This window comes from Alligator sinensis, unplaced genomic scaffold (assembly GCF_000455745.1).
Source record: "Alligator sinensis unplaced genomic scaffold, ASM45574v1 scaffold913_1, whole genome shotgun sequence".
In the NCBI taxonomy this organism is placed as follows: Eukaryota; Metazoa; Chordata; order Crocodylia; family Alligatoridae; genus Alligator; species Alligator sinensis.
In genome coordinates, this window is record NW_005842501.1 from 487,485 (window position 1) to 512,656 (window position 25,172).

At 40.5% G+C, this 25,172-nt stretch overlaps 1 protein-coding gene across 3 annotated transcripts in view; it reads left to right on the forward strand.

Moving 5' to 3' along the window:
* THSD4 (thrombospondin type 1 domain containing 4) overlaps positions 1-25,172 on the forward strand; it is a 675,583-nt gene that overhangs the window by 233,480 nt on the left and 416,931 nt on the right. For all 3 annotated transcript variants that reach the window (XM_025213010.1, XM_025213011.1, XM_025213012.1), the window contains one exon: positions 7,178-7,314. In XM_025213010.1, coding sequence (XP_025068795.1) covers positions 7,178-7,314 — 137 coding nt within the window. The remainder of the gene's footprint in view (positions 1-7,177; positions 7,315-25,172) is intronic.

The following is a 25,172-nucleotide window of genomic DNA, read 5'->3' on the forward strand; positions in this document are numbered from 1 at the left end:
CCTGCTGAAGTCAGATTGAATCTGACACTCTGATTATGAAAGCAAAAACAATTTCATTGCCAAACTACAAAGAATTCCCTGTTTATTCATCACAGTCAGCATATAAGGATATCACTGAGTCTGAAGAAAAGCAAAGCTATTTCATTTGGCAAATAAGGGAGTGATTAGTATTTGGAGTATTTAAAAAAACAGATTTGAAAGATAGTGACAGGTTAAGTGTACTTAACTTGATAAGAGGGGATACATCTTGCTCAGACTATTTTTGCTTAAATGACAAATTATCATGAGAAGGCAAGACTTTGTTTCTGAGGGGAGTATAGATCTCACATAGGTAGATTCTCTCTGCTGTTGCATGTTAACTATGATTATTGGCTCCTGACACCTTTGTAGATGGCTTTTTGTGATGTGTTTTCAGTCAGTGATGTGTTTAAAGTTTATCTAAAACTTTGCTTTTTCTGTCCTCTTAATCTTTTCTCAAACTATGGAAATGCCATCGAAATGCACTGTTTTAAGTTGAAGTAAAAAGGAATTGATATAACTTTTTTCCCTATGCATCTCAATTATTTAAAGGGACCAAATATTTGTGCCTCATTACATGTGTAGGTAGAAAGGACTTCAACCATTTCCTTTGTCGATAGCATAGTAGAATCTTCTTAATGGCTTCTGTTTCAGTTTTCCCCATGCTGGGAAGACACAGCTATATGAATTAATGAATTAGCTCTTTTAGGATATTTTGAACTACTAGGGAACCAGTCTTGAACAACCTATCCAAAAGGCTATTAGCTGTTTTTCTTACTCTTATCTGCTGCATCCATAGTTTGGAAAGGTTTAAGAGTGGGAGAGGAAAAGAGGCCTGGTTAAACCTCTGAGGAATTCCAAACGTATGGCAGTTTTGAAGGAGTGAAGCAGGGGGCTGGGAGCCTAGAAGAGCTGCAGGATGACTCTTTTCCCAAGACTTCACAGAAGTAAAGATTCTCTTTCTCTCCCTTTGCTGCCAAGAAGAAAAATAAATATACTAAGCTAGTTTGGAGATCATAGAAAGTTCATACCTCCCTATTTTTCAGGTCTGAGTTGATAACATGTTGAAAATATTGCATTGGATCACAATTGGGGCTGGGAGCCTAGAAGAGCTGCAGGATGACTCTTTTCCCAAGACTTCACAGAAGTAAAGATTCTCTTTCTCTCCCTTTGCTGCCAAGAAGAAAAATAAATATACTAAGCTAGTTTGGAGATCATAGAAAGTTCATACCTCCCTATTTTTCAGGTCTGAGTTGATAACATGTTGAAAATATTGCATTGGATCACAATTGGAAGGTCTTATTTTCCCCCACCATTGCTATTCAGCCAGCTTTCTGAAAGTATGGTTTACATGGATTGAGGCTGCATATAGTATCCAAAAGATCCTTGTGGCCTGTTGTGCATTCACAACTTCAGGAAGATAATGCTTAACATACCTTAGTTTACATTCAGCCACTGGTGTGGTTACAGCGTGGTGGAATAAAACAGTGCAAAAAATCATTTGAGAGAAAATATGGGGCAGAATCTGGAAGTGAAGAGCTCTGGTGAATTAATGTAAAAAAAGCTTTAAACTACAACCAAGTTAGATGGAGGCCTAAGCATCTGGACCATTTATTTTTAATTCGAGTAAACAATTTCTATCATTTATTCCAGGTCTGTTTTACTTAGACTATACGTGGAACTGTAGAATGTGTGGGATGTATTCAGGATATTTCATACCCCTCTTAAAAATGTGGGGAAAAGAACAAAGAGTACTGAAAGGATTGAATAAAAGCATCTCAAACAGATGGCCTTTTAATTTCTTAGCATGTTATTGCTCATATCCTCACTCTAATTTTTACTGCTAACAGACATTTCTACCTACAGGAACTGAATGATAGCAGCAGTAGGTAGTAGGATAATGGTGTTTTCGTTTCAGGGAACTCAGTTCAAAGCAAGGATAGAATGACGGGCAACAAAGCTCTTGTCCTATGAACATTCATTAGTAGGATGTGTAAAATGGATACATAGTCTTAACACAAGTTTTTGTGGATGGACATACACAACATGAGAGCAGGGATGATTAACTTATATAGGTGATTTCCCTTCATTAATAGGCTCTCTTATTGCTAGACAGTACAAATACAAAGGATTGACCAGGCAGGAAAATGGAAATATTTCCATCTTCGACACGTATGGTTTATTAGGATAGCCATGTACATTGCACCCATGCTCTACTTGCTTTTGTACAGTAACATCTTCAATAATTTAAAACCATCACTTTGCCATCTTCCTTGAGCACCAATTTCAATAAATATACGTCATAATTAAAAGAAACATTCCCTTCACTATAGGTCTTCCAAGATCTCTACTTCAGCAGGTGAATCCAAAGTGACTCACAGTTGAGGCAAGTTTCTGTAAAGATACCTCTACATAGGCCGTTGACCTCACTCCCTGCTGAAATTAGGTTTTCAGTGCCTTTACTGAATCAGATCTTAAAACAGAAATAACCTGTTGAGTTCTTAATGATCATACAATTTGTTTTTAAAATATTAATAAAAAGCTAAACATTGTTTGACTTGCAAGAATTTTTCTGACTTTAATAGTAATTTCCTCAATTTATAGTCTTAATGAACTTGAGTGCTGTAACAGCCCTTACAGAGTTTAGTTCCATCATTAATTTACTGGTATGCAGTGAAAGCTATAAATTAGGTTTTTCAAATGATATACAGTAGTTCCACAAATGGGACATTATTTCACCTAATAAATGGGGAATAACTCAGGGAATAGCAACAAGAAGAAAAATAACTTGATGGCTTTTAAAAACTCATCAAAATTTACACGAACCAATCCCTAGAAAGTCCTGTCCTGGAGAAAAAGAGTTCTGTTATGTTATATCTGATCAGTTGATCTTAAATGCTGAACCCTATCTATGTCATTACAGCCTCCTATCCTGTTGATGTAAGGCGAAGAAAGATTCAGCAGGTCAGCTAAATGTTGGTCCAATAAAAAGCTTTTAGCACTGGATTTACAATCTGCCTGCTCTCAAAAGAGCAATTAAAATACGGACAAGAACAGCATGTGCCATAAGCTCTTCTATAAGAGTGCAAGAACTTTACCAAAATGATATACTACTACTCACATCTTGGCTGTGAATAGAAAATAGAACAGGACTTTCAAGAAATTTGCAGACCATGCAGGGGACTGTTGTTTGAATCAGATCTTGGGGGACATTTTCAGCAGTGGATTAAGTGTCTAGGTCCCAGTCTAGTCAGGCATATATGAGGATCATATGCCCCAGGCATCCTAATGGTAGTTGCTATGTATATTTAAAAGCAATTAATGTATTCCTTATATAAGGTTCTGAATTAGTTGCCTGGAACTGGCCTCACACAGACGCTGCCTGTGCCTCTTATAACACGTGCCACAGGTTGTCCACCTCTGATCTATGGAATTATTCTGGTGATGTTATTGCTATAACACCAACCATGTGAAAGGTCCTTCACAGACAATTAAAACATATAGCCTTGAAAAGCTTACTGTCTAGAAAGATGAAATCTAAAAGAGAAGATGCTGCACAACATAAGTCATAGGTCTAGGACTCCATATATGAGGAGGGGATAGGTTGGAAGACCAATGCTGTGCCCCTAAAACATCTCAAAGAATTATGTGAAAGCTAAGAGTGTCTGTACACTATAGAAACTTGTCCTTCATTGGGAACTGCAAGGACAGCTGCCTGTGCAGGATCTACACTATCCTAAGGGTTGTGTGAGGCGCCAGGGACTTGCTTTCAGAACCGTCTTCCTGGAAATTCTTGCATCTCCTAAAGGTTCCCTGAGTTTCACTAGCTTTGCTTATTCTGTGTTTGTGTTTTGTCCTGCTTCAAAGGAGAATTTTGGAGGTTTTTCTGGGTTTTGCCACAGTAAGAAGCAGGCTAGAGATTCAGCCATATTCATGGAATGCATCTTTTTAAAATAAATATTTTTGCTTGTATATTTTGTTACAAGCTCTTTGCAAAGCAGATAGAGGACTATCAAATCTTTGTGTCTGTGACCTAGTTTACTCCTTCCCTACCACGTTTACAAATACTGTGTGCTGATAGACTATGACCAGCACATAGCCCGATTCTCAGTTGCAGGAACAGGATGACAGAGTATAGGAGGATTTATAGGAGTATAGACATGCTTCTATGACTACGCTTCTCATTTGTCCACATCAAATTAGTCTCCTTAATTACTACATTTCCTGTTTCCTGTAACTCAGCCCTGAAATAAGAACAACATATTTGCAGAGCAAACTAACTGCATGTGCTGTTTTTATTTCTTGAAGTATTTGACCATTAGGGCTGTGCAAAGCTTTGGTCCCTGATTCAATTTGATGGAGATTCGGCCCAAGTCAGTGGCCGAATCTCCAAATCCAGATTGGATCAGAGGACTCTTTAATCTCTCTGAATTGAATCGGAACCCTCCAAATCGATTCAGAAAGATTCAGAGATTCAGACATAATCACAACTTTAACTGTTTTCTTTGCGTACTTCTAGGTATCAGGGGCTTGTGAATGCTGCGATGCTGGGGTGCATGGAGTGTCCCACAGAAGCACGGGGAGGGGAGTCCTCAGCACACTCGACAGCAGACATGGAAGTGGACCAGAAGCACTTCCAGTCCATTTCTGGGTTCTCCAGGGAGCATGCTGGAGGCCCCCCTGGCTCAGTGACGGGTGTCTCCTGGGTTGGGGGGGGGACACCCGGGGTCCCCCCCTGCAGCCAATTGCTGAGCTGGGTGGGCTCGGGGAAGCCCCCTGGCACACTCCCCGGCAGACTCGGAAGTGGACCGGAAGTACTTCCAGTCCACTTCCAGGCTCACTGCAAGCACATGGAGGGCTCCCCCGCACTCCTGTGTGATGCTCCATGCACCCCAGCATCACAGCATTCACAAGCCATGCCTGCTACCTCAAAGTATATAGAAAAACCATTTAAAGCTGTGTCTGTGTCCGAATCGCTGATTCTCTGAACCAGCATTGAATCTTCAGATTCGGATTCAGCCAAATCGAATCAGGGACAGCGATCTGAATCAACGAATTGAATCACCGTCCCTGATTCAAGCTGAATCCGAATCCCAATTGAATAGGGCCTGCTTCATGCACCCTCATTGCCTATGTACTTTCCAGTAGTGTTATAAAACATACAAAATTGTTGATCACGAATATTTATTCCATAATCAGATGTGGCCTAATTCTCAGTAGGATCTTGGCTCCTCTAATGTTAAGCAAATTTCATGTTATATGTTGTTTGAAGAGTTTTAACGTGACCTGAATATCACCAGGCTTGTGTCTTGTCAGACCATTAAAGGAAATCCATTTCAAACTCAGGGACTTCTACTAAAAAGGCTCTGGAGTTGATCCTAGGCAATTGAATTCCAGGCACTTTCTTTTTCTGATATGGTTTGATGTGAATTTGTTCTTCCTCCTTTTTTTTTCTTCATCATTCTCCATTACTAAAACCCAATATTATGTTAAAAGAGCACCTGAACCTGTGAAGATGGTAGATAGTTGATACTATATTTTGCTTAGCTGAGATGTGAGAATGTGCTTCTTGTGTTTTTATTTTAGGCCAGATTTAAGTTGTGATCCAGCAGTATGCTGAAGCTTGTGCTGAACTTCAAGCATATTAGAGTTGCTCACAGACATACTCAAAGTTAAGCATGTACTTAAGAGCTTTCCTTTCTTGGAGCCTGAGCAAAGAGTTCAGCTAAAGCATGCAGATTCCATTTCTATTAACTAATGGTGCTTCATCTATATTTATTTTTTATCCCTAAATTTCACTTTATTGAGTACAGAGAAGGCAGAGTCTTTTCTAAAGAGCTTCTAAACTACAAAGATGTCATATAGACAAAGTCAGTTCAAAGGGAAGAAATAATCACATAACCATGAAGATAAGTATGTATCATGTTAGCCACTTGATGTATTTTCCACTTTTTGAATAGCCTTCATATCGGGTAGGAACCCTCTTCCCCTCTCCCCTCCCCTCCCCCTGCCAGCTGCTGTTGACAGCTGGCCAGAGGCAGGGCTGGGGACAGAGCAGGCAAAGTTCCAATATGCCACCCAATGCAAGGGGGCGGGGGGGAAGGACCTGCAAAGCAGACTGGGATGCCAGTGGACAGCAACCTAATTCAAGTCAGGAGAGGGTCTGATATAGCAGTTCCATAGACTGGTCTAACCTAAATCACTTAAGTCTGATACCACATCAATCTAGGTCTATCTTAGATTGGGGTTTGCCATTTTAAAATCAGTTTATGTGCATTGAACTTGTCTTCTGTTACAGGTTTTGACTGGCTTCTGATCACTTACACTGGTTTACACGTAATGTCTGTACCTAGCCTTACAGTTGCAGCAGTTTTATTAGACTTGTATCAAAACAGGAACATGCAGATGTAGTACTTAACATTGTTCAGTTACCAAACAACCTCAAGTTTTTGTAGTAGAGAGGTTGGTCCTACCTAGTATAGTGGTTTTATCTTCTAATGTATAATAAGATGCTCAAAGTACTTGGAGTGGAGGACAAAAACTTGTAAGGTTGGTGAAGGAATACATTTTTAGAAGTTGCTCTATTTAAAAAAAAAAAAAAAAAAAATACATGTGGCCTTCTATAATGCTAGCCGTAATTGTTTCAGCTGCTGATTTGGCTCATTGTGATAAAATCCCAAATTTTCTGTTAGAGAGTGGTGCACTTTTGGAACGGCGTCGTATTGCCTGGTCTATCTGTAGCAAGTTTTCTGAACTGCAGGCTTATATTGGACATATCCCTCTTATTTGATGTAATTCTGCTGCCACTTCCAAATGAAAACAGATCATAACTGAAATCATGGGATTGTGAAGAAAACAAATTTGGAAAGTTATTTCTGAAGAGTAAATAGGCCTATTCATTTAAGGAAATATAATTAAAAATAAAATCTGGTTTAAATCCTTATGAGGTTTGTGTGTAAAATATCTAAGAGCTTAAAATGATGTTTTCCTTATCAAAATGTATTTGAAAGATATGAGTTTTATAGAGAATGTCCCTTCTTACTTTTTTTATCTCCAAATCAGGGATAAAGTCTTCCAACTAATATAATGAAGTCTTTTTAAAAACTATTTGTAGTTTGTAGAACTTGTAACAAGAATTTATACCTTAATCTCTTTTCAGTGAAGGGAAGTCAGAAATGTGAACTGAATTGTCGAGCAATAGGCTACCGATTCTATGTAAGACAAGCTGAGAAAGTGATTGATGGCACACCGTGTGATCAAAATGGAACTTCAATCTGTGTGTCTGGGCAGTGCAAGGTAAGGCCTGTGTGACAAAAAAAAAAAAAACTTCCAGGGCCTGTGGCTCTGCTCCCTCACTTTGTTTGTTTGTTTGTTTTCTTTTCTTCTTTCTCTTTCTTTGTCTTTTCACATATCTGTCAAACTGGTTGCGTAGGCAACCAGGTTGCTGCGTATGTGACCTGGCTCAGATAGGAGGGGGTGGGTCTAGCTTCACCATTGTTCTGAGTTCTGACCACATGCTGTGGGCACTAGGCTTAAGCCAATGTCCCTGCAATAGGTAATGCTGATGTTTTTCAAATTGATTGGTCAGCATCAATAACACTTGTCCCTGACTGGGCCCAGGTGATGAGGTCAGTAAGGCTATTTAAGAGGGTCCCTCCATGTTGTGTAGTGGACGGACATCTTATGGACACAGAATCAAGCCATGTACCTCCAGAATCCTCTGGGTGTTGCTGTGAGTAACTTATCTGCATTGTAGCCAGTAGCTTAAATCTAAGTGTGCTAGACATATACTAAAAGGGCCAATGAGCCCTTTATATTGTTTTGTTCAAGGCTGTTTTCTTTCAAAATTTCTTTCAAAATCTTTTTGGTTTGTATTCCTTCCCTATGTCTTCCCTCTCCAATCAATAAAGCTACCTATCATAGCAAGCCTGGCAGTGAATGTTTGAGAGGGATTGGGCAAGCCTTTTTTTCCCCTTTGCTTGACTGACTAAGGAAGGCTACTTTCTATGCTTCAGGCTATAAGAAGCACCCAGATATATCCTGGTGGGGCTAACCAACCCCATAGTGATTGAGATCTATAGGGCCTGTGTACCACAAGTGGAACAAGGCCCTAACAGAGACTAGAGCTTGGGTGGTGGCAGTGGTAACCCCAGGCTTGTGGGTGTGCTCCAGGCAGGGGGTTGGTCAGAAGTTGGCACCTCTGTGGAGGCACCTGAAGCTTGCTTTTGGTTGGGTGCAGTGAGGGGGCACTAGAGCACCCCATACTGGCCTGCCACAGCTTGTCTCTTAAATGGGAACTTTAGCAAGTCAGCCTGTGGCTCTTATGTCTTACACAGTTTCTGCTGACAATTAAAACAAATGTACTGTGGAAGACTTGGGTGTCTGGTGAACTTTTAAGGAACTTTTCAAATACAGAATATTTTTAATAGTTGTGAAAATTAAAATAGTATCTTTATGATTATAGTTTTACTATAATTAGTATTATTAATTATTTGACTGCAAACTTTTGAAAGATGCTTTTCAGAAGATTTCTGACCAAAATTATGATGGTTTCCCATGAACTTTTTTCATTTCTTTAGGTCAGATATACAATTCAAAGTTTACCCATATAGCCACATTGGTTAAGGGTGTGAAAAAATCACTCCTTCCTCTCTCTCCCTCCCAACTAACACAGCAAGGTTAGCAAAACCCCTGGTGCTGAGGCAGCTGCTTTGACTTTTGTTGTCTTAAATTGTATCATTGTGGGAGTGGGCTAGGTATGCCAGCAGAAATTCTCCTTTTGTTGATGTATGCTGCAACTCTACTAGGTAGTTCTGATACAGTTTCTGGTATAGCTGCAGAGGTAGGATCTCTGTAGTGTAAGCAAGTGCTTCCTGAAAAAGAGGTGTCCACCTCTTTATCATATTAAATTTCCTAGTAATTTATAAAATACAAAGTATGTCTAAAAAAGGAAAGGTGTGAATTATTACCTTTAAAATGTAGTTATTTCCCTACCTTCTTAGTTGAAACAGCTGATAAAATACAGTAGTTAGCTTTTATTGAATTATATGTTTATTTCGATTGTCATTTGCTAGTAGCATTGTAATTTCTCCAGGCAGGCTGTATGAGCGATTGAGACCTTCAGTCACTCTCCATTTTGGTTATCTGCTTATTCAACGATAGTATGCTGTTACTACTAGTAATTATAGATAGGATATGCAGACATTTCTCAAGGGTCCAGAATGAGCTACTGTGTTGACTTGACACAATCTGTTGTGTGGACTTCCCCAGCATAAAGAGTCAACACCCTGTAGCTACTGCAAGGTGGCAGCCATCTCACAGGAAATGTGGTATTGCTTGTAATGTGTTTATTTGAAAATTCTGATGCAGTAAGATTTTAAAAAATGTATAAAATACTGATAAACAGCGTTAGATGTGTTGCTAATTTTTCCAGTATCTGTAGGCAGAAGGAGCCCGGAAGATTTAACAGCAGGTCAAATGTGACTCATGAGCCCAAATATTGAAAGGTCAAATTTAGTTTAAATGTTGCACTGCCAGAGGAAATCTCTTATAAATACAACATTTTCTGAAAGTCCAGATTCCTCTTGCTTGTGCACATCTGGACAATACCAAGGATGTGTCTGTTTTGTATTTTTAGCAGAGTACAGTCAGAGATTAACTTGGAGTTTTCCTTGTAGATGATAGATATGTGTGAAGCTGATTATTCTTTAAATATTCCCTTGATCTAAAACTGATTCATAAAAGAGCCAGGGAATTGTTTTAATTACAATTCTGATCTATGACTGATAGAGGAATTGAAATATGGACTTTTACTATACCAGCTGCCAGCCACAGGGCTTTCTACAAACACAAAATAAAGGCTGATATTTGGAGGTGAAGGGTAAAAATAAATAATGGTTTAGTAGGCTAGTAAGAAATATTGTTCCAAAATCTGAAACATCCCCATGCAGTGCATCGGTGTTCAAAAATCTGCCACATATTCTAAACTGCTGGTGTGATTGGATGCTACCTGAACATCTTATATTTTATTGTCATAAGTGTTCAAGGCCCTAACAGCAACCAAATGAGTTTGTACAGGAAAGGCAGCTAAGGAAGGGCACTGTTAAGTCACTCTACAGCCGTGGGCTTAGTGGTCCCATGCAATGTTAGCACTGTTAGGAGTACAAATATGATTCACAGGATGAATGCAAAAACCACGTCTCCACATTCAGGTGTTCTCTGCACTACAGGGTAGCAGCGGGGGGTGGGGGGTTGACCCTGAGAGATCCCCGGGTCAAAAAACCTCACATGAAAAGAGGTGGGGTGGTGCATGTAGGGGCAGTGTGCACCGCCCAAAACCTGAGCCTGGCTGGTTAGACTGATGTTCCAGCTGCCAGCCAGGCTCCGAGCAGAAGGATTGGTGCAACTGCAGCTTCCCAAGACCCCAGGTAAGGCTGCTGGGACCAGCACAGTTGCTCACCTCAGCCTCCTCTACCCCACCCAGGGTAACGTGCCGTGTGCCAGAGGGCACATGGCACAGGTGTTCCCCAGGGACAAGTAGCAGTGGCACAAGGTGTGCTGCTGCTGCTTGTCCCCAGGGAAAAAAATGGCCACGCCCGTGTGGATGTGGCTAAAGCTTTCAAATAGGAGTTCATAGTGTTAAAAACATTTTGACTTGCTGTGGTCTTTTTGAGGTCTTTGCAACAGAAGAATTGCTCTCGTATTTTTCTGCAGTCAAAAAACAAGTTAAAGCTAAGAGCTGACATTTTTCAAGGGGAGCCTTGAGTCCTGCAAGTTTAAGAACCACTGGTATAAAGTGAGAGAGTAAGATGGGCAAGGAGAAAAGGAGGGGCATAAGTTGTGGGCCTTGAATATGTAGTGAAGCTTCCATTATGTGCAGTACAGTTATTTTAGCAGTAAATTATGGCACACTGGGATATTGAAATGAACCAGTTCACATTTTTTTCTATTTTGTGGTGACTGAAGTCTAAAAGAACAATATTTGCAACAATTTTTCACAATTTTTTGTTTTTTGTTTTGGAACAGTTAATACTGCATTAATTACTGTAACTTTGGTTAAAATTTAAGGTAAATTAGAACAGGTGTCTTGTGCCCTATCATTTGTTTTGAGTGTGATAGCAAGGTTTTCTGACTGTTGTGTAAAATTTTAGCCCAAATCAGAACCCCAGTCCTTGTGGAAGGTTTACAAAATTTTTGTTTGCTTTCCCCCAAACCATTTGTTTTTAAATTTCTTTTATTTTCTTATGTAATTTATTTTTCACATAACTTCCTGATCCCAGAAGTGCTGAGATACCTCAGAATAATTCACATATTACTGCTCTGACATCAGAAATGGAAACTCACAAAATCTTCTATTACGAGATTTACAGTTTAGTTTTACAGATGCAGATTCAGGTAACAGTCCAGACTTTCGGGGGTTGAACCTAAAGCATATAAGGTTCATTCATCAGTAAGTTTTATGTCTTTGCAGTGTAAATAAACTGTTTCCTGACTTCATCTGGGATGATCTCTGTCACTTAAGTATTTAACTATAAATCTAGTTTCTTAAATGTACATCAGTGACTCCTGCAGAAATGTATTTCACCAGCTTCAATAAAGCTCTCCTACTTGTGGTTTAATAAATCTAATATATGTTTAATAGCATAACTGTAAAACCCATAATGTAATAACATATCTACATTGTAAAAAAATGTATATCCTTTCATAGATGCAATGTTTGTGTTTGTGTACCAAAGAGGCAGAATATGTTCTGTTTGCCAGATGTCATCAAATGAGTTACAACAAAGTTATTGCATAATGCTGAATACTTTCCTTGTGGATTTAACTTAGAACCTTAACATGATATGATCAAAAGAGAGAGAAAAAAAGAAGAGATTAGGAGATGACACAATAGATTAGTTTATCATGTATATGCATATAGGGGATTTAAAAAACGCTTATACTTGATAAATTCAAAATAACTCCTGTCATGTCATTCTGCAGTACACTGCAGACTCAATTCAGACAAAGCTTTGCACTTCTAGAATGCTTTTCATTGGAGGACTCAATTGTGGATGACTATTTATGACACGTAAAGTTGCGTGTGAGCATGCTTATCTCAGTTGGTGTGTATGCTTTAAGGAATTAAATTGAGCATATTCTTTTTTTTTTCCTCCCCTTCATGCACATTTGAGAATGTGCCCAATAGCTTATTTGGCTTACACAAAAGGCTAAGTTTTAAACCTATTTCTGTGATCTAAACATGCTGCTAGCTTAAAACATATTTTCTAATAGTACCCTTCTTTTTTCTGTGACTTTCTGAAGACTTCTGGAATTATTTGCATGTGTTCCTAAAGTTTTGTCACTATTTTCATTTCCTGACCACATGTTCCAACATGATTCTGACTCCCTTCAAAATTTCTGTTTCCTGCCCTGGTAAATGTATCTCTTTATATCATATGCTTGTATGCTGTTTTACAAACATTGAGATTAGGAATTCAATATACTCCTTTTGCATTCTTTAATGAGTGGCAATGCATTATCTGTATAATAACTATGTGATAATATAGTGTGTGGTTACCATTCTTTTTAATGAAACTACTGTGTAGTGCAAAATACAGCCTTCAAAATACTGTGCAGTTTTGCTGTAATTACAAGAGGTAGACACTTCTCATGTCATAAGGACTAAGCTATAACTTTCCATTAAAATGATTTAAGAAAAATCTTTACTGTACTTTCTTCTCTGCTTAATATTTTATGTAATTATTTCTTACAAGTTTTGTAGCTAGACTTTAAAAAAAATTGTAGTTCTTTTAAATCCTGTTGATTTTGTAGCACTTGCCATAGAGCTGCGTGAACTAAAAACAGTTAAGGTGCTTGTCTGCTGTCTGGATCTCTTAGACTGGCAAAACTTAGCAAGATTTTTTTCCCTGAGAATAGGTTTTTTCTTGCAACATATCTGGTACTTCTTGTTCTTTGTCAAGTCAGAAATACTGCAAACACAGTCTTCCCTATGGTCTGTACTGAGCTTCTGGTCCTGAATGGAAATAGGTTAATTAAAAAAGTTTGGCTTAGTTTTAGACCAAAAATTAAGGATAATGGACACTTAATTTGTCTCTGTAGCACATGGCAGATTTATACTTTCCATTTTCTTGTGGTACATTATTTTCTGAACTGACAGCAGCAACATGGTTCATTGATTCAGACACCACTTATAGTTATTTTTACCATTCCCTATTAACCAAGCAAATAAGCCAAGCTTTTCTAGTATTAGCTTACTATTCCTAGGTATAAAAGTGAAGGAGTAGGTGGGAACAAACCCCTGCTATTGCTTTACTTGTCATGGGTATGACAGATGTGACTAAACAAGTATTGCTGCCTGGAGGTGCTGGATATTTTCAGCACAAGATTAAAGCTTCTGTCTTCAAACAAAAGCTGGTTGCATTTCAGGAAACTGTTTCTGAATGGAGCTGAAAGGTACAAAGAAATCTTGCCAATAAAATTACGGCACTCAATGGCATCCAAATGTTTTCTTTGGGGATCATGACTGTTTTGCACTGTATGTACCACCCTTTAGGTGGAATGGAATATGTCAGGGTTTGACAATGGAATTCAGGTTGTCAGGTTTAGAATCATGGCAAACAAGTTAGACAGGCTTAAATAGAATGAACTTTTTACATACACGGTGGAAGAAAACAATTGTTTCATTTATATTTCTTGCACACTGTGGGCCAATTTTGCTGTTGGATGGATGTGCAGGATTTGATTTGGAATCAGCTGTAGACATATGTAGCTATCCAGTAGCATAGACCATTGCAGTATCATGGTGCATCTGAGTTACTTACTGATTTAGGACCATAATCTTCCATCTTAACTAAACATATGATATATGGCTATTCAAAGTGAATAACAATGGTAGATTCTGGCCCTGAAAGCCAGAAACACATCTTGAATTATGGCAGGTTGCTTTCCCTTTTCCCTTCCCTTCCCATTTTCTTGCTGATGAGAAATGTTCTTATTTTAATTAAAAAGTTACTAGGGCTAGGAAGATTTGGGGTCATTGTTTTGTGTCATTAATACCACTGTTATTCTGGAGTAACTCCAGTGACCTCAGTGTGTTCCCTGGAAATTGTTTACCCTTTGCTATCAGCTGCTGACAAGCAAGGGATTACAGCGATTAAAACGAGATTGCGCAAAGCCAAATTTTCAGGGGATATACAGATCTTACTGTATTTCATGGCCTTTGCTAGTGAGAGAAATCATCAACACCCCTTCTTATATACAAATGCAGCTTCTCCAGACATCCAAATATAAATCCTTACAAAGTTCTAGCTGATATTATTCATGTTTCAGTCTATGCTATACCCTGAATATGTAGATTAGAGGTTGGCTTAAGTAGATCTTTGCTTCTAAATAAATTTTACAAAAATATTGTTTTAGTGTGTTTGATAGTGTGCTCCCCTTCCTTCTTGATTTTGCTCCCCTATGTATTCTGAATCATTAACCTGTCAGGTTATGTAGAAAAATTTTTAGTTTTATGGTGAAATGATAAAATTATAGCTATTATAGCAGGGGTGGGCAATGATTTGAGCCTGAGGGTCTACATGGGGAGTTTTGATCAGCTGATGCAGGCTGGGAATTGAAGCCAGAGCACCAGCACTGGGGCAGGAGCCACCTGGCTGAAGCTGCTCTCCTGCCCACTCAGGACAGTGTGGTGCAGCATGATACAGTGCAGTTCCAGCTCCTGGGAAGCCAGCCAGGAGCTGAAGCTGGAGTCTCATGCCCTGGGGTAGAAGCTGCCTGACAAGCTGCTCGAGTAGTGTGTCATGGTGTGGCACGGTGCAGCATGGCAAGGTCAGGATCAGAAGCAGGAGATACCACTGGAGGCAGAGGGCATAGAGCAGCACCTGGCTGCAGCTGCATCAGGAACACCAGAAGCTGTGTGCTGGTCAGGGCCTAGGCTGGTGAGCACTGGCAGAAGCCCAACGCAGGCTGCCCCAGTGTGAGTGGGTAGGGCATGACCCCATGCGGAGTGCTGTGGGAGCAGCCACGGGCTGGATCCAGTCACCTGGCAGGTGGGATGTGGCCAATGGCCCATATTTTGCCCACCCCTATGTTATAGTGTTGGAATGATGTTGCAGTTGTGATGGTCCTTATCGGGGGCCAAGAGACAAGGATTTTTCTGGGTGATATCTTTTATTTGATCAACTGCATGGTTAGGATAGACTTAGATAAGCGTTTGAATGCAGCTGATTCTTCCTTAGGTCTGAGGAAAAAGCCATTGCTATGAGTATGGCTGTTATGTTATCCTCTGTTTGCTTGGTTGCTTTGTTGCTTGCTTTCTAACTTTTTCTCTAGTTACTCTGTTCCTATGGATATAACATTGTATTTCTGAAGAAGCTGTTTTGAGTCAATACATATATCTATTGGTTGTAGCTTCCAGGGAAATTTCTTGCAGATGCCAAATCCATTTAGGCTGGTAAGGACTGGTTGGTAAGTAGAGGTGTGGTCTGTAATTGAAAAATCTCAGGCTCCCACCCAGAGAACAGGGGTTGTGCAGAACCTGTCACTTGAAAAATTTGCACTTGAGACAGATGTAGAAGGGGTGAGAAGTGTATTTGACCGTGTAACCAGGGGATTGTCTATACAGTGGGTGAATCTCCATGTGCACTTTACTGTGGGGTAGACTAATTAGCTCTGCAGTAAAGTGTTACCATCTATACGTGTGCTGGTATTAGGTCTCAGTAAACTAAACACTGACGTACGATAGCACTGTTGGGGACAGTACTACCTTATGGTACATTAATTAACTGTACTGAAACATATGTGTAAACAGTGACTGGGCAGAGGCCAGGATCCTGTGTGCTGCAGCTCCGCAGCATCAAATTGCTGCTGTCCTGGGCGCACATGTAGACATTGTACCCAGGAGCAGTTCACTTTGGCTTGAACTGCTCTGGAGTTTATTGGCCTTAATTTCACATGTAGATGTACCCGGTGTGTTCAAAACATCACTTGCAGCTCCACCTACCCTACTTACTAATCCAAAACTGGTGTAGCTGCGTTTCTGCAGCAGCCTCTCAGGAGGCAGCCTCCAAGTAGTGTTAATTAGCTCACCCACAAGTCTGTATACAAGAGGCCATTCTACTTCTCCTTTTGGGAGCTCTGCTGCCTGGCTTCTTGTGCCTTGTGGTATGAACAGGTTGTGAGACATATTATTTTGCCAGATATTTTGATGTTTTCAAGTTAAAGAAGCTATGGAAATGTAAGATGAAAATATAACACAAATATTTAATGTTCCTTGAGCTCAAAGGGGTATTTAAACTTATCTGAATTTCCATAGGCTGCAAACTTCTAAACCAATGAGTTTTCTTGCATACGAAAGGGGAAGCATTTTTGTCACTGAATTTATAAAACATGTTACAATGGAGTGCAGACAATATGCAGCTATCCCTCGAATGAACTCCATGGTGTAAATAACAAAGGAGCATTCAAGAATTAACAGAACATTGGAAAGTCCGGGAAGGAGAAGAACCCACTGTTCCAGCAAACTGACAATTGACATACGTGCATTATAATGATAATTCAGTAAAGGTTGTGCTTTTCAGGAAGAGAGAGCTAATTTATAATTTCTTTGTAACAAGGAAAAGTGAAGTTTCTCCTTAAGACAGCACAGTGTGTGTGCCCTTTTAATGGTCTGCAGCTGAACTGAACTAACACTAGTAACTGTATCCAGCAGTCTCCTAGAAATATAATCACCACAGTTACAGACAACACCATCGCCAGTAGGCTATTATGCAATCTGAGAGGAGCCATGATGCAGGGAATATGTCCATCCTCTCAGATTCTCAAGCTGAAGAATGAGCTTTTGAAAAGATTCAAAAGTGGCACTGATAGAAATGCTGGATACAACTAGGGATGGACAAATCAGGCCTGCAAAGCAAAACTCTTCCATATGTGGTCCCAGGACTCAAACCTTTTGGAAATGCAATGATTGATCAGACTATTCTGGCCTGAAATCATAATTTATTGAACACATCAGCAATACCAATATTTAAGCAACTCCTTCAATGCAACACTCAACTTTTAAACTAGCCCTAGTGGTCAACAAAGATATCCTTATGTGAGTCTTTTGATGGAAACAGTGATTTCAGCTGGCTAGGCACACGTCACTGGTCTAGGGGTTCAAGCAGGTGTTGTTTCTTCTTTTCTGGTGTGTTGCTCCCCCTCTCAGAGTATTTTTCCTTCAGCTTTTATATACTTTTTTGTAGTTCTCTTCTCTACGTTCCATCTGTCATAAATACCCACCAATCATCTTTCACAGTGGTCATTCTGGTTAGACTTAGACTGCCTTCTTTATCTTGCTGTCTCAGATTGCTACTACATCCTTTTTAACTTCTTCACAACATGGATTTTACAGAGGTCACTCTAAACTGTGGTGTGCTTGCTCTGCTTTTAGAGGCATTGCTTACTCTAAGCACTTTGCTAAGGTGACTTTTAGGCCTACAACAACCACTAAAATATATATGGACAATACTGTGAATCTGTATTCATGCTACCTCCAGCACTTCCAGAAGAAGAAAGTAATGGCAATTTGTTTTTGATTTGTGTTACTGACCAAAATGTGAAAATTATAAAATGTACATGTTCCATGATCCTCATCCAAAGCATGGTCAGCTTTTAAATCTTTCAAGATTTGTCCAGTACTTTTTTATGCCGTCTGACCAGTGAAGCCCATTAACATGACTAAAGACTCTTGGCAGAGATTCTAGGAACAGCAGCATGGATGTGGAGGAAGATCAGAGGGAGGAAGGTATAGAAGCATGTATTTGTATTTATATATAATTTCTTCAGGCTGTAGGCATATGCGGTGCCATGAGTATTCTTGGTTAAATGTAAGTATCCCCACAGTGTTGCCTCTGATGTGCTGAATGGCACACTTTGGAAAATAGAATTTCAGTCTGCAAGAAGGCTATGTCAACCTACTTCATATTTGAGACGAGTAAGATGTATGCTATCATTTCCAACTTTATGTAGGTAGGTTGGGGAGCTGTTGAAGAAATAACTGCTATGCCTACATCCTTGTACCTCTTGTGAGGAGAGCTAGTATTGTTGAGAATTGACATTAGTAATGTGGATCATAGGATTATTTTAACTTGAAATCCAACAATATCCTTTAACAATAAAGTGTAAGAATTGGTAACAGGTCATTTAAATTAACTACACAGATTACAAGGAAGTAGGCAATCAGACTTTGGCTTTTTTCCCAAAATGGCTTGGACATTTGGAGTTTGGGAAGGGAAAGAAATAATTAAGCTGTATTTACTGGCCTGAGAGAGAGCCAACTTGACTTCGTTATGTGCCCAGGATGTTTGAATAAACTATATCTTGGGGTCAGCATTTTTATAGCTTTGCACTGCAAACCATAAAGGAGAATGCTTTGTTTAATGTATTTTTATGTATTTAAATAAGGTATAAAGCTTCCATCACTCAAAAGGCACCTGGGTAATGTCCATAAAATATAAAAGTTTAGAAACTATACAGGAGGCCCAGTGGTCCAGATATATAGACCTCCAGCAGCAGCTTCCTCCCATGTGCACAGAGGGGTTGCTGGAAATACAGAAAAAACAATGGCAAAGAATAAAATAATTCAAATGCATTACCTAATGCTGAAATGTCTAGAGTTTGTCCTCAGTGTTTATAGCGTCTTTCGGTGGCCCATGAATTTAACTACATGTGTGCAGCTCAAAAAGAGCTTTAGGTAGTTTAAAAGTGGAAAATATTTAACTACGAGTTGATTGCATGTGTGCTTGACAGTCCTAACACCCACTGTCAAAAGGAAGTGAAATATATTTCAGTAAGAAGTTATGGAAACAGTTTTACATAAATCCCCCATTTTGGCCTGCTTTTGGCTTTGAATTGCTCAGCGGGTCAGCATTGTACACCTTTACTGCATTAGTACTAGGTAAGTATTTTGTCACTTCTGAATCCCGCAGGAATTTTCTGTATGGATGTGATGTTCTGCCTGCTGATATTGAGGGGATTGCCAAAGGGACTTCAATTATACTGGTAGAAATCACAAGCATAAATCACATGCATAGCAAATGGAAACTAGAATGCACATTATAGGCAAGTTTATCAGCTGGTGAAAATCAGCATAATTTCATACATGGCAAGGAAGCTATGACAAATTTGCACCATATGTGGATCTGGCCTTTAGATAAGGGCAACAAAGCACAGGTAAAATATTACATCTATATATGTACATGTTAAAGTAATACTGAGAGAGCAAAATCCCTAAAATATTTCCAATGAACATTGTTAGGTTGTCTAAAGAAAAAAATACATGCTCTTCAGCTCATGACTTGTGTCTGTTGTATCGCAAGTTGCTGAGTGCCTTTAAAAGAATAAGATGTGGTATTGTAGTTAAGAACAAGAAAGTTTATTATATAAATCCAGCATTCTCAGTTTTCTTTCTAAAACTACAACAGAACTCCCACTGTGACCGATCCCAATGTGCACTGGGTGTCTTGAAAAATCTGGCATGGGTATTTCAGGATCTCTCGCTTCACTAGTTTCAGTCTTGATTTGGCATTTGAAATGGATAGTCTGCTGTCCCTAATCATAGTACACAGCTTCACCTTCTGTTTATTGTAGGCACTGTAGTTGCACTCTTCCTTTTACCCCTCTTGGAGACAGCTTTTCTCCATTCATTTTCCTGTTTGCTGGATTAAAACTGAGGAATATGGTCACTGCAAACAATCCAGGTAAAATCTTGACTCCAGTAAATATTCTAGCACGTCAACCCACTGAATTGAAAGTAAATTGGTATGTATTACCTTAAGGGTACAAATACACATACATTTAGAGCTATTTCAAAGGGGAAGTGTTTCAAATGGGTATCAATTGCTTCATCTAATTGTTACCGGTGAGAAGCTGGGAACTACACAAATGTAGCAAAACCACTCCAACTTTTACATTGCTTCACCCAGTGTTAAAAGTTGGAGCAGTTTTGCTATATTTGTATTGTTTCTGGCTTGTCCACAGGTAACAATTAGAATGTAACAGCTGCTACCCTTTTGGAAAGGCTCCAGATATAAGGCTAGAAAAAGACACCACCAAGTGAAGCAAATCAGCTGTGCCAGGATATGTCCTGGCATAGATGATTCATTTTAATGGGTGAAATGCATATCGCCTGTTATCCTGCTTGTTGATGCTGGAGGACAACAGGAGACATGTTCACCTGAGGCTTGAGGGGTTTGGTCCCATGCATCCTGGGAATTCCTGCACAGGATTGGACCTGTTAAATTCTGGGAGGGCCTGCCTGGCTTTCCTCACTTATCCAGACATGGTCCTGGGGTTTCCAAGGTTGTCTCTGGCTAAGTAGGTAAACCCTGACTTTCCTTGCTTACCCAGACATGTCCTAGAGACCTCCCAGAGCTTGGGGGCCCAGTACTGTGGGGGAATCCTAAATTGCTTGGGAATGGGCTCCCCTGAGGAAGCTGGAAATGTAGGCAGCTCCAGGCTGCCCTTGCTCTCCTGCCATAAAGCAAATAGATATCTACCACAGTAAAGCACAGAAATTATTATTACTGTTTTTTGCAGCTGCAAATTTGGGCATCTGTGGCATGACAAAATGTATGGATGTCTATCTGCTTTCACTATGCACTGCCATCATTTTTTTTATGGGTGCCCAAAGGTGAGGAAAGACGATGTCTGTTTTCACTCTTAATGTATCTCACTTGCTGCCTTGTCCCCCTCTCCCCTGCACCTTTTATTGTGATAAGTAATTTGGAAATGATACAATCTATGGGGATCCATTTCCAACTGTGAGCCATGTTTTACCAAAACAGGAGATTGCATGGCTAAGCAGCAGCTCTGCAGAAAAGGATCTGGCAGTTAGTGGATAATAAACTGAATATGAGTCAACAGTATGCCCTTGTTGTAAAAGAAGATTAACAGGACACTGGGCTGCATTATTAAGAACATTGCCAGCAGATTGAGGGAAGTGGTTCTTCCCCTCTATTTGGTGCTGGTGAGGCCACATCTGGAGTGCTGTGTCCAGTTCCCCCCCCCCAGGTTTTAGACAAAAAAGGATGTAGACAAATTAGAGAGAGTCCAGTACAGGGTACCAAAAATGGTTAGGGGACTGGGGCACATGACATATGAGCAGGGATGCGGATTTTTTGTTTCCCTCAGAAAAATGGAAAAAAAACTGTGAATTTTCCCTTTAACCAAGAAAAATGCGGATTTTTCATTTTAATGGAGAAACACACAGATTTTCCACATTTGCAAACAGCTCTCTGCAGGCTGGCAGAGTTCCAGCCTGCAAGGGACTGCGGGGAGTGGGAGAAGGGCAGTCAGGCAGGAGGCACCGTGTTCATGTGCATACTCACATATGTACATGGCTGTCAGGCAGCCTGGAGAGCAGCTCCCGCAGGTAAGTCTTTGGATGGGTGGGGTATTGAGGTCTCCATAGTGAGGAAGGGAAGGAGTTGGGTAGGGCTGAGGCTGGGGCTGCTGCCCAGCCAGGTGGTGCATGGGGTTTGGGGCCTGGGGCCAGAATGCACCTCTGCAGGGCCCCAGCGGAGAGCAGGACGGAGCTGCAAGTGGCTCATCCAGGGGGCAGGGAAGGGTGGGACTGGTTCCTCACCACTGCGCCCATTCCCAGGAGGAGGGCAGAGGGGGCACATGCTCCCCAGATCTGTGCATAGGGAAGGAGCAGGCTTCCTCCTGTAGGCTTGAGCTCCCCACCCTGCTGCCTTCAGCCCAGGCCCTCTGCAACCCAGTGGGTGGGACCCAGTTTGGGCAGAGTGGGGCCAGGTGGAGAAGCTCCTTACCACTGCAAGCCCCACACCACCCTGGAGAAGCACCCCCTGCCCAATGAGCTGGAGTGGGGGTGGTGGCACAGAGTTGTGCCCCTTGCTGCTGCTGGGTGGGCAGGGGGCACCTTGCCATGGTGGCACAGAGCTCTCAGCAGCTGCAGTGAGCTTCCCCACCCAGCCCCTCTCTTCCCTGCCACGCTAGGTCCCACCTGCTGGGCCACAGAGGGTCGTTAGAGGGGGGCGCAATGGGCAGCATGCACCCAGCCCCGTACCCCTTAATGGGCTCCACTCTATCCGTGCCACCCATGGGGGAGGGGGAGTTGGGCTCCACCCTTTGCTCCACTACAGCAGCTGCCACCTCCTGCAGCTGGCAGCCATGGCTTGGGTGCTGTGGCAAGGGGCTGTGGACCTGAGTCCCTGTCCCTGTAGACCTAGCAGCTGGGGCCCCCCTCTGGCTGGGCTGGTGGGATGGGGGAGCTGTGGGTGGGCAGTGAGGGGCACCGGCAGGGTCAGGGTGGGGCTGTGGATGGGGAATGAGTGGCACCAGCAGGGCTGTGGGGCTGTGGCTTGGGAGTGAAGGGCCTGGACCTGCGTCCTGGTGAGCAAAGGGGGCAGGGGGAGCTCTGATTTTCCATGATAAGCCCAAAATCAAATACCAAAATTTAAAAGTACTTAGAATTTATTTTACTATAGTGATTGATAGGCTTCCATATTGCTTTAAAATTGCAAATATATCAATAAAACATTGTGTTTAATTGATTTGTGTGTGTGTGTGTGTGTGTGTAGTGGCATTTCATTTTAATCACTGATTTGGGGTTTTTAAATTAGAGATTTTGCAATTTTTAAACAGAGAAAACCAGGATCCCTGCTTATGATGAGAAGCTGAGGGAACTGGGCTTCTTCATTTGGGAGAAGAGAAGACTGAGAGGGGAATGAATAGAAGCCTTCAACTACTTGAAGTGAGATGTCACAGAGGATAGAGCTAAACTGTTCTCAGTGGTGACAGATGACAGAACAAGTCTCAAGTTGCATCAAGGGAAGTTGTGAGATATTAGGAAAAACTCTCTCACAGGGACAGGAGTAAAGCACTGGAACAGGTTACCCAGAGAGGTTGTGCACTTTCCATCTTTGGAGGTTTTTAAGACCTGGCTTGACAAAGCTTTGGCTGGGATGATCTAGTTGGGGATGGTCCCACTCTGAGCAGGGCATTGGACTAGATGACCTCCTGAGATCCCTTCTAACCCTAATTGTCTATGATTCTATTTATTGTCTTCTTCCTGAAGGAACACTGGTATACAAATTAATATTTTAAAGCAACCGATCTCTTTAGACCAGGGATGTTATCTTTTAAGTATTTGGAAAGCACCACACATCTTTTAAAAACTCTATGGGTAACAATGATAAGTCTCCTATAGAGTATAGGAGAATACTCTGATATATCACCGTAATAAACGTAATAAATTAAGAACTGACAATTGACTGATCTTTGCCTTTCATACTATTTATAGATTCATAGATTGATAGATAGTAGAGAAAGGATCGTCGTGTCCGACCCCCTGCTCCAGGCAGGAAAAGGACCAAGGTCAGATGACCCCAGCTAGGTCCCTATCTAGCCTCCTCTTGAAGACCTCCAAGTTAGGTGATAATACCACCTCTCTTGGCAGCCCGTTCCAGATTCTGGCTACCCTTACTGTGAAAAATTTCTTCCTAATGTCTAACCTGAATTTACTCTCCACTAGTTTGTACCCATTATTCCTAGTTACTCCTAGGGGTGCCCTGGTAAATAACGCATCTCCAACTCTCTGTTGTCCTCCCTTGATAAACTCATAGGCTGCTACAAGGTCTCCTGTCAGATGTCTCTTGTGAAGGCTGAAGAGATCCAGATCTCTCAACTTCCCTTCACAGGGTTTTGTACGGAGGCCACTATTCATATGAGTGGCCCTCCTTTGGACCCCCTCCAGTATATAGTATAAATTTGCATCCCTTTCCCAGGAAATCATTCTTTCCATGTCTCACTTTCTCCACACATACAGTTCTGTTTGGGAAAATGTATTTTAAATGCATAAGTGATTTATGGAATGGATGTCCTTTGGTGTCTTTGGTTAAGTCAGCCATTGCTTATGTGTTGACGTGCACCTTACAGGAATTTGATACATTATACTTTGCTTGACTGTTTTTCCCTTAAAATGTAAGAAGCGATCTCCTTGAATTTGCTATAGATAATAGATGAGTAAACTGGTTTAGATAAAAGAAAAACTGACTTGGAAGATAAGGTTGGTTATATTAAAAATATATTTGTAATAACACTAACTTAATACCAACTGTTAAAGGTAATGAGGGCTACTCACTCCCAGGCCAAACTCAAAATATCTCTACATGATCAAGTTTATAAAAAATTGTACCCTGTAACTCTTCCTTAACTCTAAATTAATTTGGATTCTGTGGAAAAATATACTTCATAAGTATGTCTTTTAAAGAAAATATGTAATGCTGTATCTGAAGAACCAGTTTTCATGGTCTGTAGCACACTCTATTGGTCATTTTGTTGAACTGACATCCCAAGTCAAAAATTGTGATATGTTCTGATAACCAGTGTTTATGAGTTACATTTTGTTTGCTTACTCCTTGATCCTTATGCAGTAGTTGAAGGAAAATATGGTAAAATGCTAAAGGTATAGGGTACAAAAAGAAACAACTTATTAATAGAAGATGTAAGATGTAAAATGAAGCCAAATATGTTTTTTGTTAATCATAAATGAGTAACACATATCTTGCCAATCTGGCATTAGAAGTTTACTACAACGCAATAATGATTAACTTAATAGGGAGTTTGGATATCTAAAATAGTGTCATGTCCCATAATATCCATCCATCTGAAAATTCACTCAGGTGAAACATCGGTTACTTTTATTTTTAGAGCACTCCATGCCAGCAGATAGCTGAGGGTGTATTGCAAGGAAAAAATTATACTTTTACTACCACTTATTTTTAATTTACCTGAAGCCTATTCACAGCTCATTCCAATTAAGATGGAAATGATTGTTTTGAAGGAGGATAGTTCTGGGAATATGATCCTCTACCTACAGGGAGATGAACTATTTTTTCTTCATATAATATTGCATAAACTATGATTGACTTTGCGTTTTCCATTTGATTGTGGGGTATATATGAGGTAGATCAATGCATATGTGGTCTCTCTTTTGCTTTGAAATGACTTTATTATATATTTGTCTCAGTTCTAGGAACAGCTGCTGCTCTGTCCTCTTTCTGGTCTCTGTAAATCAGTGATTTTCAACCAGGGTGCCATGGCAGCTTCAGGTGCCTGGAGATCCTTTCAAGGGTGACACAAGGTTT